The sequence below is a fragment of the Malania oleifera genome, chromosome 11 (genome assembly GCF_029873635.1).
Source record: "Malania oleifera isolate guangnan ecotype guangnan chromosome 11, ASM2987363v1, whole genome shotgun sequence".
Taxonomy (NCBI): domain Eukaryota; kingdom Viridiplantae; phylum Streptophyta; class Magnoliopsida; order Santalales; family Ximeniaceae; genus Malania; species Malania oleifera.
Genome location: NC_080427.1, coordinates 49,167,075 through 49,181,124, shown reverse-complemented (window position 1 = coordinate 49,181,124; position 14,050 = coordinate 49,167,075). Strand labels below are relative to the sequence as shown.

The window sequence follows — 14,050 nt, the reverse complement described above, 5'->3', positions numbered from 1 at the left end:
GAGACGACTCCACTTTATGCCAAGCAGGATGCTCTACTACTTTCTCTGATTTCTTTTTATCCTCTTCATTCTTTTTCTCCCTGTCTAATGCCTAATGCTGGTGAAAAATCAAAGCTGAGACAATCCTTATAGTAATAATCTCTATCAGTATTCTTTACTGAGAACATGAAACAGCAAATGGGATGTCAACTAAGAAAAATAAATAGTTTATGCATATCCATGCCATTTGTTTTAAGATGGGAATAAATCTAATCTCATCTCAACTCCTCTCCAAAGCATTACACATGTTGTCATGATTTAAACAATGAATAAAGTGCTTATTGGCTTCAGTCTTCACCGTAAAACACAGTAAACCTCACAAAATGTCTTCGTAAGGCAACAACTACAACTTGTCTCAATTGTGTGAGAAAAAACAAAACTATTCCAGAATAATGAACTGCGCACAATTCAATAACATCAAGTTGGATTGACCCCTGATGAGAGACCCTGCAACAGAAAAGAAATTAAAATAAATATCTATGACTAAAAGATAAACAGCATAATCTTCACCATTTGAGTATTAACCACTTCGGCATAAACTTTATAGTACAATTCAGTATTAGATAAGAATGATGGGAACAAAACCAATGGGTGTGGAAATCAACCATCCAAACAAAGTTTTCTCGTCATATGACAAATGCCTGTTGCAGGGTAATATGAAAATAAATAATTAAATAAATACATAAAATATGAGTCATGCAAACACAAACTTCCTATAGTTCACGACGATGGAAGACAGAACACACACATGGCTAGCTTAGATCAAAGTGATTACGAATCAAGGTCTAGTAAAGCTTAGAGCAAGAAAGGATATGACTGGCAACTGTATCCAAAGCCCTCAAGCGTGCATGTAGCATGCAGGAGCATAAATGGCCTCGCTCTCTTCAACACACAATTTTAGGATTAAAAAGATAACAAACGGATAAACCGATAGAGAGTTGCAATTTTGGGCATTCTTCATGCAGGATTGAGAGCAGACCTAAATTAGGGCATGCTACTGTGCCACAAAATTTCCAGCATATATTTATGCCAACCACAATCCAGCTCTGATCCAGTGTCTTGCGAACAGGTAAGGCATCATGCCACCAGAAGATGAGTTTAAATCCATAAAATTGATTCGAGTGATACCATTCTCGCAAAATCTTGAGAGATTAATTTTGAACTATATTTTCCCTTACAAAAAGGGCGGTGGTGAAGGACAATGTCAAGGAATTGTTGCCAAGGGAAAAATTAGAAGTGAAATAGAGGAGAGATGAGAGGAAGAAGAAGAAGAGAGGAGGAAAAAGGTGATACAATAGGAGGAAAGAACACACGTTCCAAATTCAAATTCAACAATAACCACCTCTTACATGGCTTTCACACATTATTTATAGGTAAGCCTAAATCACAGGGAATTACACATATACCAATAAAGAAACATGAAATTACAAACACGCACCTAAAATATGCAAACATTATGAACAAGCCCAAAGGAAGATACCCTTAAAATCAAAAGGAAAGTTTTGTAAGATGGCTATAAGGTTAGCTATGATTTATGGTTTGAAATGTTGGACAACTAAGAAATAACATGTACAAAAAATAAAAATTGCTGAGATGCGAATGTTAAGGTGGATGAGAGACATTAAAAGATAAAATAAGAAATGAACATATACGTAATAATTTAGGCATAATATTAGTTGAAAACAAGATAAGGGAGGGACGACTTATAGATGGTTTGGGCATTTGAAATGCAAACCAAGTAAAGCACCTGTAAGCAGGAGTAAGTTAATTACTGTGTCTAGCATGAAAACGGGTATGGGTAGGCCTAAAATAACTTGGAATGAGGTAGTGAGGAAGGATTTATTAGCCCTTAATCTAATAGAGGGAAACGCTCTTGATCGAGTGAATTGGCGGAAAATGATTCATATAGCCGATCCACCTAGTGGGACTTAAGGCTTGTTATTGTTATTGTTGTTGTTGTTGTATGAACAAGCCCCCCAAAACACAATCCTACTACAAGCAAACAAAATACACATAATAAACTACTAATTAACTAAGCATAATGGGTTAGGACCCAACAATACCTATTCTTTGAAATTGGCCTCCAAAATGGGTCAAAATGATCCTTTCAAGCACCTGCTTCCCATCCTATATCAATTTCTTCCTTCCAAAAAGGACTTGACTCTGTCAAGTTGGGAAATGACCAAGGAGTCCATCACCATGAATAGAATCATCTCTTTTATAAGAGTGGAAGCGGGGTATGCTTCAATTTGGTGAATGGCAGACCTCGATATGGCATCAACTTCTTATCAATGGAGAAGGAATAAGAATTTTCATAAGCATCATGTTTATAACCCTCATATCAAATAACTATGGATGGCTCAAAAAGATATGACAAATCTTGAGAGGAAGTTCTAGGTGATCTTGTAGTTCTTGGTCAGTGGAGATGTGTTTTTAGGCGCTCCATTTGATTTCCCCATTGAGGCCGAGCCTAAACACGTGCTTGAGAAATAATTGACGGGTTAGTGTGAACATAATAGTGTGGCACTTCAAATTCAACATACACACACACAAATATACAACTATTATTCAAGCCAGTATTATTCACTGAAGCAATTTTGTATGGATTGGGATAGGGTTCAACTTCCAAATTTAATTTCATCGCAGCTTCTTCAGAAAGTGCATTTGTACAATTCCCAAAATCAACAACTACAAACCCGCTTAGGGAAAATCACCTAAGCTTAAAAGATGCAACTTCATCTCTAATCTTCTTTTTCTTTAACCTTGTGAGGAGATCATAGTCGGAAAACTAAATGAATTTTCATATTGCCATCATCCCCTAAGTCACTTGCGACGTTATTTCAGCTTCAACTACTTGAATGTCCCCACCATCATCATCATCAGCCATGACTCAGTTAAATCTTGACATTTAAAGCATTTGATTGATGGTTGGTCCTTAAAAGTTGTTCTAGAATTCTTAGGTGTCCTCCAAGGTTATTAGTCAGAGCTCCTTCACCCAATTTCTCAACTGACTTCTCTACTCTTCTCAAACCAATGGGCTGATGTACCTCTAGGAGGGTTACACAGTATCTTCCTCAATCTGAGTGACCACCTGTACTGCATCCCCAACTGTAATGAGATGCAGCAAGCTTGAAGGCAATAGTTGGCTTCAATCCTTTCCCTTTAATGTACAAAGTTATAATCACATCCTCTTTCCATTTTATGCTGGCATAAAACCTGCTAGTGTACACTGTTACTATCTTTTGTCCTTACTCTAGTCAAAAGGTTGTAGATGAACACGCTGCTAGTAATTGGAAGGTATAAATTGCTCTCGCATCGCTAGCTTCGTTTCATCCCATCTTGTGATCTCATCAAATCTCCTTAATTCTAAAAATCTCCTACTGTTTAATCCACCAAATTCGAGTAGTTCCCTTCAATTTTGATTCAGCCAAATACAACTTTTTAGCCTCATTCATGTCATACCATTGAAAATAGGACTCTAAAGAATACATCCAATCATCAAATTCATCAAGAAATCCATCACCAATAAAATCTGACAATTCTAGTTTAACTCTCTTACTTAGATGAGCATTTTGGATTTCACGCAACTCAAAGTATGAGGAAGAGTAGCTATACCATTTTGTAGGAAGATGAATGGGCCTCTTTCCCAAGGGCACAACTTCAGTTGTTAGCCTATTCAAATCATTAGTAACAGCATCCAAGGCATTCTCCATGTTTTGAAACCTGCTATACAATAATTCCTCTTTTGCAGATAACTCAACATTGGTCACCATGCCCTGTGTGTATGTGCTGCAAGTGTTTATCACCAAAGACCTTAATACAAGTGTGACCAATGCTCAAACTATTTATGAAAAACCATTTCTCAAGAAATATCTTCAATTCATCTTTAATCTTGAGTGTCATGCAGAAATTAAATAATTTCACTTAGAAAACTCACAAAACCCAGCAAAGAAGTCTGATTCATGACACTGGCAGTAACAATTTCTAGCTTTTCATGTCAAATTATTGGGCTTGCTTGAAAATATCATGTTCACAATCAAAATATCACTTTGCAGATCAAAATATCATGGAAAAATCCAAATTTTCACAGCTGGAACCAATTTATCATGAGTCTGGAAATTGTAAGCATTTCTGGGGAATTTCTACACCACGCGCCAGCAACAACCTAAGAAGTTTGGAGCAGAGGTAGAACAGAGGATGCTAATTGATCTGGGGATGGCATGCATAAATAATCCCAAGAACTTGGGAAATCCAAAAAGGTGACGGGGGAACTTTTCTCCAGCATGTAAGCAGCACACAGCTTGTTGGATGGGGGAGGGGCTTTCCGGAGGTTTCTGTTTTGAAAGGTAGTGACGGTGGTCTGAAATGACACTTGGAAAGTGATGTTCAAAATTTGAAGGCAGTGTTTGTGATTTCAGATTTTTTTTCCCTGGTTATTTTCTGGTGCTGTGAAATTGAGGAGGGAGAAGGAAAGAAAAAGGGAAAGAATTCAACAAATGATGCACAATAGAAGAGCAGCTGCAGTAGATTAGGATAGAAATGAGGGAAATAGAAGTAAAAGAACAAAAATTAGAGACAGCAAAACAGTAAGTGGAAAGATCAGAAATAGAACAAGAGGAAGGAAAATGAGGAAGAATGAGAGAGGGTTGAAGGAATGCAAGAATGGTGCAATCATGGTTGGGCTCTGATACCAAATGATGCGGGACAGAATCAAGGAATTGCTGCCAAGAGAGAAATTCGAAGAGAAATTGAGGATAGGAGAGGGGAAGAAGGAAGGAAGGAAGAAGGAAGAAGAAGAGAGGAGGAGAAAGATACAATAGGGGAAAAGAACTCACGTGCAATTCTCAACTCATTCAACAATAACCACCTCTTACATGAATTTCACACACTATTTATAAGAAATCCTAAAATACAAGAAATTACACACAACCTAAAGAAACATGAAATTACAAACCAATCCATAAAATACACATGTAATTATCAACAAGCCCCCAAACACATAATCCTACTACAAGCAAACTAAAAACACATGATAAACTATAATTAACTAAGCATATTTAGATTGAGGACCCAGCAATGCATTGACCCTATCCTTTAAAATTGGCCTCCAAATTGGGTCAAAATGATACATCCAAGTACCCATTTCCCATCCTACATGGTCTAATCAACATTGTCCTTGACATTAAGAATCAAGGTTTAAAAGGCAAAAGCATAAGGCAAGTCATTTTAACCCTTAAGAGGCGAGGCATAAACCTCTTGAGAGTTTTATTTTTAGATAAAAAATTACTAAAATCATAAATATAACGTTTATAAAAATTAAATATAATTTGAAAACTACTTTTCGGCCATTCAAAAATTGCTAACTCAAACCCATTATAGAAATCATGACAAGAGATATCTATAACATTACAAAGTTAAAATTATTTTCATAATCTATGATACAACTCAATTATTTTGAAAATTTTTCTAACAAAATCTAACTTGTGAATCACACGCCCAAAAATGCATAAGCCTCAGCTAGAAATGTGCAAAAAGCACACCTTCTTGTACAAATGTGTAAGCCTTAGCATGTAATACATTAGCCTTTTTGGGTTTTGGTATTTTAGATTGAACATCAAAGCATTTTGGGCATGCCATTTTTGAGGCGAGCCTTTTAAAATTAGTTAAGAATAAGCAGGTTTAAGCAACTTGATCTTTTAATATCAAAAAGATTAAGCTAGTTTACAGCTACTTGATCTTGTAAAATCAGCAAGATTACCCTAACAAAAAGGATATCAGAATTCAGAAAGATTAAGACAGACTAAAGTATGCGGTGGAAGATCTTGAATGTAATTGTAATAAAGCTCAATACACTAGTTTGGCAATTATCTTATCTATTTGGTATTTCATCATCCTTTTATTTTGGAAATGGTCAATTTGTTCAAAAAAGGAGTTGCTAATTTATTTTGTTATAATATGACGTATTATTTTATACATCATATTTCAAGTCACGATCAACCATGAACCAACAATAGTGGGGATTTGCATTTGAGCAACTGAGTGAGTGATATTGCACACTTTCTGGCATATGGATTTTCCTAGCAAACATAAGGTTTTGAGGTAAATATGTGGAGAAAGTAGATTCATATGGATTTCCATAACCAAATGTCATATTTTGATCACTGAGGAATCATGATTATGAACCTAATCACAAGTACTTTAATGTATAATGAGGTTCATAATAAGGATTACAATATTTGGCATTGGAGTGGTGGATCAAGGGAGTTTTAGTTTGAAAATTTTGACGCATATAAAGTGACTCATATGCTTCATAAGGTTCAAGAAGCATGGACTTGATTAGATTTGAGAAAGAGGTGAAATTAAAATTCCATGTCACAAAGGATTGCTTTTTTTTAATATTACTCGCCAATCTAAGGAGGGATGTCTAAGCTGAACAGCATTTGGGCATATAAATGTCTTTTTTTTTTTCGTATGGAACCAAACAACATGTTGCTGATGACATTTCTTCGGATCTGCACACTTTGATTCAACAAGTTGTCAAGTTCATCATGGACAGCTTGTTTAACTGTTTTCCCAAAGTAGGTTACGTTAAGATAGGTTGTGGATAAATGATAAATCAGAGAGGTATATGGGATAGCCTAAAATTCAGCAGAAGCTCTTTTGTATTTATTGACTTGTTTTGGAAGAAGTATGGATGCTAAAAGGTTGTGGAGATGTGTTCTTGAGGCTGTGTTGTGGGTATTATGTTGGAAAGAAATATGAGGATTATTACTAGGAAAGAGGTCCTCAATGGGGTTTATTTGGGACAAAATCCAATATTTGGCTTCTCTTTGGGCTTATAGTGCTGTTTTCAGGTTTGCTGTTTTCAAGATTCTTTCAGAGACTAAAAATGCTTTATTGTGTTGATGTCATTTTTTTCTTTTTCGTTCTGTTTGAAGACTGCTGGTTCTCCTTTGTTATATCTTTTTTGTCTACTTTTGAATAAAGTTTCTTTTTCTATCAAAAAATAAAAAATACATAAATCAGATAGGCATAAAGAAGCGAGCTGCAAAGGGCACATGAATTATCAGACTCATTGCTTTGATGATTTATATTAAGCTTTCATCCTCTACCTCACCATATATTACTCACTTCTTCATTATACAGAGTATCCTAAGAACTTACCAATAAAATGTAAAGAATAATCTCAAACAAATGTCAAGTTTTCCAGGACAACAGGTTACATAATCATTTTAATAAAAACTGTCTTAACAAAAGTTGAAGCCTTTGGTTGGGTGCATTACACATCTAGCTATCCCTATTGCAAGTCAAAAGCTGCTGCAGCATAGCTGTTTTTTGTTTGGTGTGCAGGGGCAGATATAGAAGAGCTTGTGATACAGAGGAAACTAAAACTTTTTCATGTTAAAGAGAGGTGTCTTGAGGGAATTAATTTTTGCACTTAAATAGATTTTGCTAATTCTCATTCCTTGGTACTCTTAGGTTATGCTTGGTTTGTTCAATGTCTATTCTTTTGAATAGAATGGTTAGTAGAAGAATTTGATGGCTTACAACCCAAAAAATATGTTATTACGATAAAACAATTAATTTGATGGTTTACACAAAAAAAATGGTATTATTATAATACAAATAACAATATGAAAAATTTTAGGAACCCATAACAAATATATATATATATATATCCAAGGAAAAAGATATTGTAAACCAAATGTAACAGTAGTTTTTCCCCCCTTTTGCATATAAAAAATTTAAACTTTATGATAATTAATGTTTCTTAATTTCTTCCAGAGGCAAAATTCTATAATCAGACAACCTTTATAATGATCACTGTAATCTCCTTCTAATGAACCACCAGAAGACTCCTCTCCAGTTTTATTTGTTTACTGTTCACTTTACTAGCAACATTTATCCTGAATCCAACTCAACAAAGTTTCAAACCCTAACCATCATCAACTCAACTTGTGTCCATTCTTCACCGTCGTTTTATATGGATCCTTTTTTCTAATTGCCATTCAGTTCTATCTAGGGCAATACTCTACTTTTGCAAATGTTGATCCCACATAGTTATATAAGCATTATGCAGAGCATCATCTGCCAAAATGACCATGAACCCACGTTCCATTGCACTTACAAGTTCCAGTAACATATAAGGACACTAGAAGGAACATTTACTTTCATGAATGCCCTTTAAACCTACATAATCAAAATTCAATTAAATAGCGAGAAAACCAACCAACATTACCATTTACTAATATGAGTTAAGAACAAGAACTTGGGAACAATCATCATTTCAACGCCCGCCCACAACCGAAGGATTCAAACCCAGAAGCATGTTGTTCCCACCAGGCAGGTAAACAACATTTGGCGTCTTCGCCAGAGTTGAAGCAATCTCCCTGGACGCCTCGATCCTCCTGAGCTCAATCAACCCCATTCCAGCAGCCGAAGTGGCATCTGAGATCAGCTTCGCCGATTCACTCTCACCTTCCGCCCTAATAATTGCTGCCCTACGCTCTTGCTCTGCCTTCGCCACAACAAATTTGGACCGCTCTGCCTCCTGCTGTGCCACCTGCTTCTGCTCCACAGCCTTTGAGAACTCCGCGCCGTACGACAAATGCGTGATTGCGACATCATCGAGAACAATATTGAAATCCCTCGCGCGACGGATCAAGCTCTCGCGTACGAGTGCGGACACGTGAGGACGCTCAGTGAGGAGCTGATCAGCGTTGAATTGTGCCACCACGGCTTTGAGAACTTCGTTGCCGATCGAAGGAAGGACCTTTTCGTCGTATTCTAGCCCTAGGGTTTGGAAAATGGAGGGGAGGCGGGAGACCTCAGGTCGAGAGAGGACGCGGAGGGTGAGGTTGACCATCTGGAGATCTTTGGTGCCGGAGATGGAGGAGAAGGTGTGCGGGCGGGTGCGAATGTCGAAGATGAAGGGCTTTTGGAGCCATGGGACAAGGAAATGCGTGCCCTCACCGATGGTCTGGTCGATGACGCCGCGGAAACGGTCGAAGAGTACGGCGCGTTGGCCGCCGTCGACGGTGTAGAGGGAGGCGTTGAGAACGGTGGCACCGACGCCGAGGCCGAAGGCGGCGCGGGCGAGGTTGGTTAGGAAGGATACAGCTGCTTGGCTGCTGCTGCCCATTGGAAACACAGAAGAAAATCTGCAGGGGTTTTGGTAGGGTTTTGGGAAGAGGAAAAGTTTCTTTCCGCCCCGTTGGGATTAAATGAGAAACAGTAGGGTGTAAAACTAAAACCCTAGACTAAGACAGCGTTTGGGAGCTTTCTGGAAAAATTTGAGAGTTCCCTTCTACGCCAAGAAAGACTAATGGCTAATTTCCTAAATTTCAAATTGTAAAATTCATTATTCACTCAACTTTTAAGAATTAAAATATTAACTTTGCCTAATCTTTAAAGTTTTACTATATTATACGTTAATCCTTGAAATTATAATTTATGAACTAAACACTCGAAAAAAAATTATAAGTTTATACATGTGATTGATACTTGAATTCGATTTGTGAAATTTTTGTTTTAATCTCGATAATTGATAAGATTGGACATAATTTGGTTCGTTCGACAATTCCCTTAAACTATTGAACCGAATTTTCTATTTACTATAAATCTAATTGAAATGGAACCAATTTTAATTGGCCACTTTATTTTGGTTAACTAGTCTTTCGGTATTGAACAATTAAAATTTGTCTATTTCTTATGAAGAAATATAAAAATTATTTTTTTAAGAAATTATATTTTTAAGGAAATCACAAGTTACAAAAATATGAAAAATTAAGAGTATTCTATTTACATCCCATCTTTTACCTAAAAATATATTTATATTTATACACATTATGTACAATTATATAATATATTTTTTGTATATATTTATGATATATCATTATGGTTATTGAATGGGAAAAATTTATTCCACCAGCTCCACTAGCTCAATTGACTGTGCCCTAATTTCATCATTTAAATTGAGATGAAAATTTCAAGTTCTTTTTTTTCTTTCTCATCACTTTGATTAATGCACTTTCAAGACACTGTATGGAATTCTATGATAGAAAGCATAAACACAATGGTGTCATTAATGGAGTGATTTTTTCTGGCAAAGTAAGAAATTTTGAGTATGGGGTAAAGGGATAGGAGAAATTATTAGATGCACCGAGTGTAAACACCGAATCTATTATGATTTCGCCATTATATGTATTTAAGTAATTTAGACAGTTTCCATCCATATTGAAAAATAATGTTAGATCTGATATATACGCCTGGTATATCTAATATTTTTTTTATAGGAATGGAGGTTAATTCTTAATATGGGGCAAAATGTGATTGAAGCTTTGATCAGGGAGATGATGGAGAAAGGGCAGGGGAATACAAGTAGGGAGCCTAAAATCTATAGAGTGTATTATCATAGTTCATTCTAACAAATAGGACAAACACAAACAAATTTTCAAAATAGACTCACATATTAAAATAGATTCACGTATTATGTAGGTTGATCGCAAGTATAAAGTTGTAATTTTTGGAGAAAAAATTAGGAAGTTAAAGCATGGATTAAAGCTCATGAAGCAAACATGAAATCTAGTGAAAATTTAAAAGATTAGTTATGTAATTTAGTCTACTAGAAGCAAAAAAGAAAGTGATTTGGATACATAGTCTCACATGGTTGGATACATTGTCTCACATAGTCATGTGTTGGTGACATGGGTCAATAGTAATGAGTCTAGGGAGACATAAGACCAACGATAGTGTCCAGGGAGAGATGAGCCCATGAATGACATTGCATTATTTTAAAAGTTTGTGGGAAAATGCTATAAACATTAGGAAGCTATGGGCAATCTAGTCAAAGTTGTATTATATATTTTTTAAATTCACACAAATTTGAATCCAATGTCTCTCCCATACATAAGATTAATGTTTTGAAGTCAAACATATGACAAAGCAGGAAGAAGGTTACAATAGGAGTTTTGAGAGTTAGCCGAAGAGCAGTCATCTCTAGAATTTTAAGGGAAAGAGTATGGGGTCCCAATAAAAGTTATGATAATTATTATGTTGCACCCAAAAAAAAAAAAAATGAAGAAGAACTTAGAATAAGAACAAAACTTCAAAGGAATTGTGAACCTTTAATTTGGGTGATGCTAAGATACCTTGATTTGAAGTTAAAATAATTGTGTAAAGTGGACAATGGGCAGGTAATAGTTTGACTAATTCAAAGTGAAGTTTTACCTTTTATAAAATATGATCAAAGTTTGAGTGGTCATTATCAAAAGTTTTTGTTAGCATATCTCCCTAATTGTATATCTCCCTAATTTAGGCACATCTATGTACTTACTAAGTTACCCTTATAGTCTGCCTCCTTCACCTATAAAAGGATGGCCCTTGTACAGTTTTATACACACAAAAAGAATAATACAGAGTTTATTAGTTTTAACATCGTATCAAAGCCTTCTAAACCTTTTTTTTTCTTTTTCCTTTCCCTAACCTTCCTCGTCGCCTCCCACCATTTCCGAACGCACGCAACAGCCTCTGTCCGGCGCTCTCTGTTCGTTTCTGAACGCATGCAATAGCCTCCGTCCGGCGCTCTCTATCTCCGGCATCATTTCACACTCATCGTTCCGGCACTCTCTGTCTCCCAGTCGTCCGGCGCTCTCTCGTTCCGACACTCTCTGTCTCCTAGTCGTCCGATGCTCTCTCAGTCACCAATGTACGCTCTCCTCTCTCTTTCAGTAACTATGGTTATCTTCTCTCACAACTGGTCTCCTCAGGCACACCATCACAGTCTCTCTGAACCCGATCGCGGCTCGCTCTGCCACTCTATTTCTCTCCTCTCTCAGCGTCGTCTCTCGACTTCTTCTCTCCGGTAGCGGCAGCAGCAGTAGTAGCGATGGGTTTTCTTTGGCGCTCTACTCGTTCTGCAATCTTAGTACCCGTCCTGGTCTCTAACTCACTGCCCACGTTCTCTTTTGTTTTATCGAAAATCTGAGTGCCAATAAATGGTTCGAATCATTCGTTATTTTCACATACATTACAGTTTTTTCTCCAGAAGCAGACAGAGAGTAAACAATTTAGAAATTAAAGTTTCTAATCAAAAACTTTACAAGCACACCTTCTTGGATTTAGAAAGGCGTTCGAGACTTGATTATTTTTTACTGTGCTTCAAATTTTAAACATTGTCCTTGCATCTCTTTTTTTCTACATGACCACCACATGCAGGATATAGATAGCTCTCCACAGTGAGCTGCCTCACCTCTCAATTTTGTATTCGGCTCTCTCTGGCAGCGTTCTTTCTCTAGAGAAGCATCTATTTTTTGGCGTGGTATCTCTCAGACTCATCCCCCAGAATGCTCGTATCTCTCTTATTCGTCTCTCGGATTCTGTTAAATTGCTTTTTGCTCTACATCAATCAGTATTATCCATTTTTTTTTATTGCATCTTTAACTAATATTGCTAACCTTATAGAGATTGTTTTGAATGGCTCCAACTACAATGCTTGGGCCCAACAAATGTCAGTTTTTTTTTATTGGTTGGAGATTATAGCGTTTTGTCACTAGAACAAAACAAAAACCCACAAAAACTGACACGCAATCAACAAAGGAGTTTGATGAGGCTCTTGATGAATGGGAAAGTACACACTGTAAGCTCCTTTCCTGATTTATTAATACACCAGTTCCTACTATTCAGAGTCTACTTCCTAAGTTTTGTAATGCCAAACTTGCTTGGGATTTTTTGCCAAAACGATACAGCTGTGGTAGTGATGCTGCTCTCAAGTTTCAATTGGAAACTAGGCTTTCCCAAATGCGTCAAGAACTTGGAAAGTCTATTGCCGAGTTTCATGCTTAGGTTAGAGGCATTTGGGATCAGCTTTCTCAAGCTGACCCTGCTTTTTCTAATGAGTAGTTGATTAAGCTTTTCGCTACATATCGGGATCGTTGTCAGTTCATATACTTCATGATGCATATCTAGGATGAATTTAAGAATACTCAAGCTTCTTTGTTACATCGATCTCCTCTTCCTACACTTGAGGTTGCTCTTGTGGAACTCATTTATGAGGAGACACAACAACAGACTCGTTGTAACGCCCCAGACCCACCACATGGGGCCTGGTGCGTTAAGAGACCGACGACACGCGTCTCTGATACCATTCACACAGCAGAAATAAAAAAAATAACCTCAACAGAAAATATCAGAGTGTTATATTTACATATATCGGCCCATAAAATTTACAACCTAAATTCTTCATATTACAAAACCAGAATTAATATATATATATATATATATATATATATATATATATATTAAACATAAACTAAATACATAACCGATCTGTTATTTCAAACTCACAAAACTACCCTGCCCTAAGCTATCTAAGCTCGATCACCTGGACAACCTGAAAAGATTTAACCAATGACGGGGTGAGACACCTCTCAGTAAGGAAGTAACAGTTTATAATAGTATGTGGCTGAAGTGTTTAATATACAATTAAAAAAATATCCATCCAAAATGCATTCATAGTCCACAAACAGTTAAAATATCACACTCATAATCACAATATGATTTACATTATTGTCGTCCAATCACGTTCCCACAATCACATATATTTTTAATGTAATTCCTGAGAATAGAGAATTCTACCCGCTCATACACGTAGATTCCATCTGCTCTAGTGTTAACACCAGGGCACTCACCTTTGTAAGCATTCGGGTTATGTATCTAGGTAAAGTCACCGAGAATAGGGAAGGTCACCCGCCCATACAAGTGGCTTCCCTCTACCCTGGTATCCATAATAATTACCAGAGTACTCGCCTTCCTCAGCAAGCTCTCAGGTGGCTTAATCTACTTTACCCTAAATACTTAATTAAAGTTACACATATTCATTGCCAAATATTCCACAGAATTCCACACAGGATAATCAACATAGTCATCAACCATACCCACACAGGGTCCATAATCATTCAGAAAATAACGTCCACACAGGACTATCAACCATTCAGCATATATGTTCACACAG

General features: G+C 36.7%; 1 protein-coding gene across 1 annotated transcript; it reads right to left on the bottom strand.

The window, feature by feature from the left end:
- Positions 1 to 190: 190 nt before the first annotated feature.
- Positions 191 to 9,363, bottom strand: LOC131167828 (prohibitin-3, mitochondrial). The gene is made up of 2 exons (XM_058126799.1): positions 8,279 to 9,363; positions 191 to 486 (listed from the first exon to the last, which is right to left on the bottom strand). The coding sequence occupies exon 1, from the start codon at positions 9,179 to 9,181 to the stop codon at positions 8,327 to 8,329; it is 855 nt and encodes a 284-aa protein (XP_057982782.1). The 5' UTR covers positions 9,182 to 9,363; the 3' UTR covers positions 191 to 486; positions 8,279 to 8,326.
- Between the last annotated feature and the right edge of the window lie 4,687 nt (positions 9,364 to 14,050).

Bases quoted from the DNA above. Each gene is read 5' to 3' on its own strand.
- LOC131167828 (XM_058126799.1), bottom strand. From the start codon at position 9,181: ATGGGCAGCAGCAGCCAAGCAGCTGTATCCTTCCTAACCAACCTCGCC.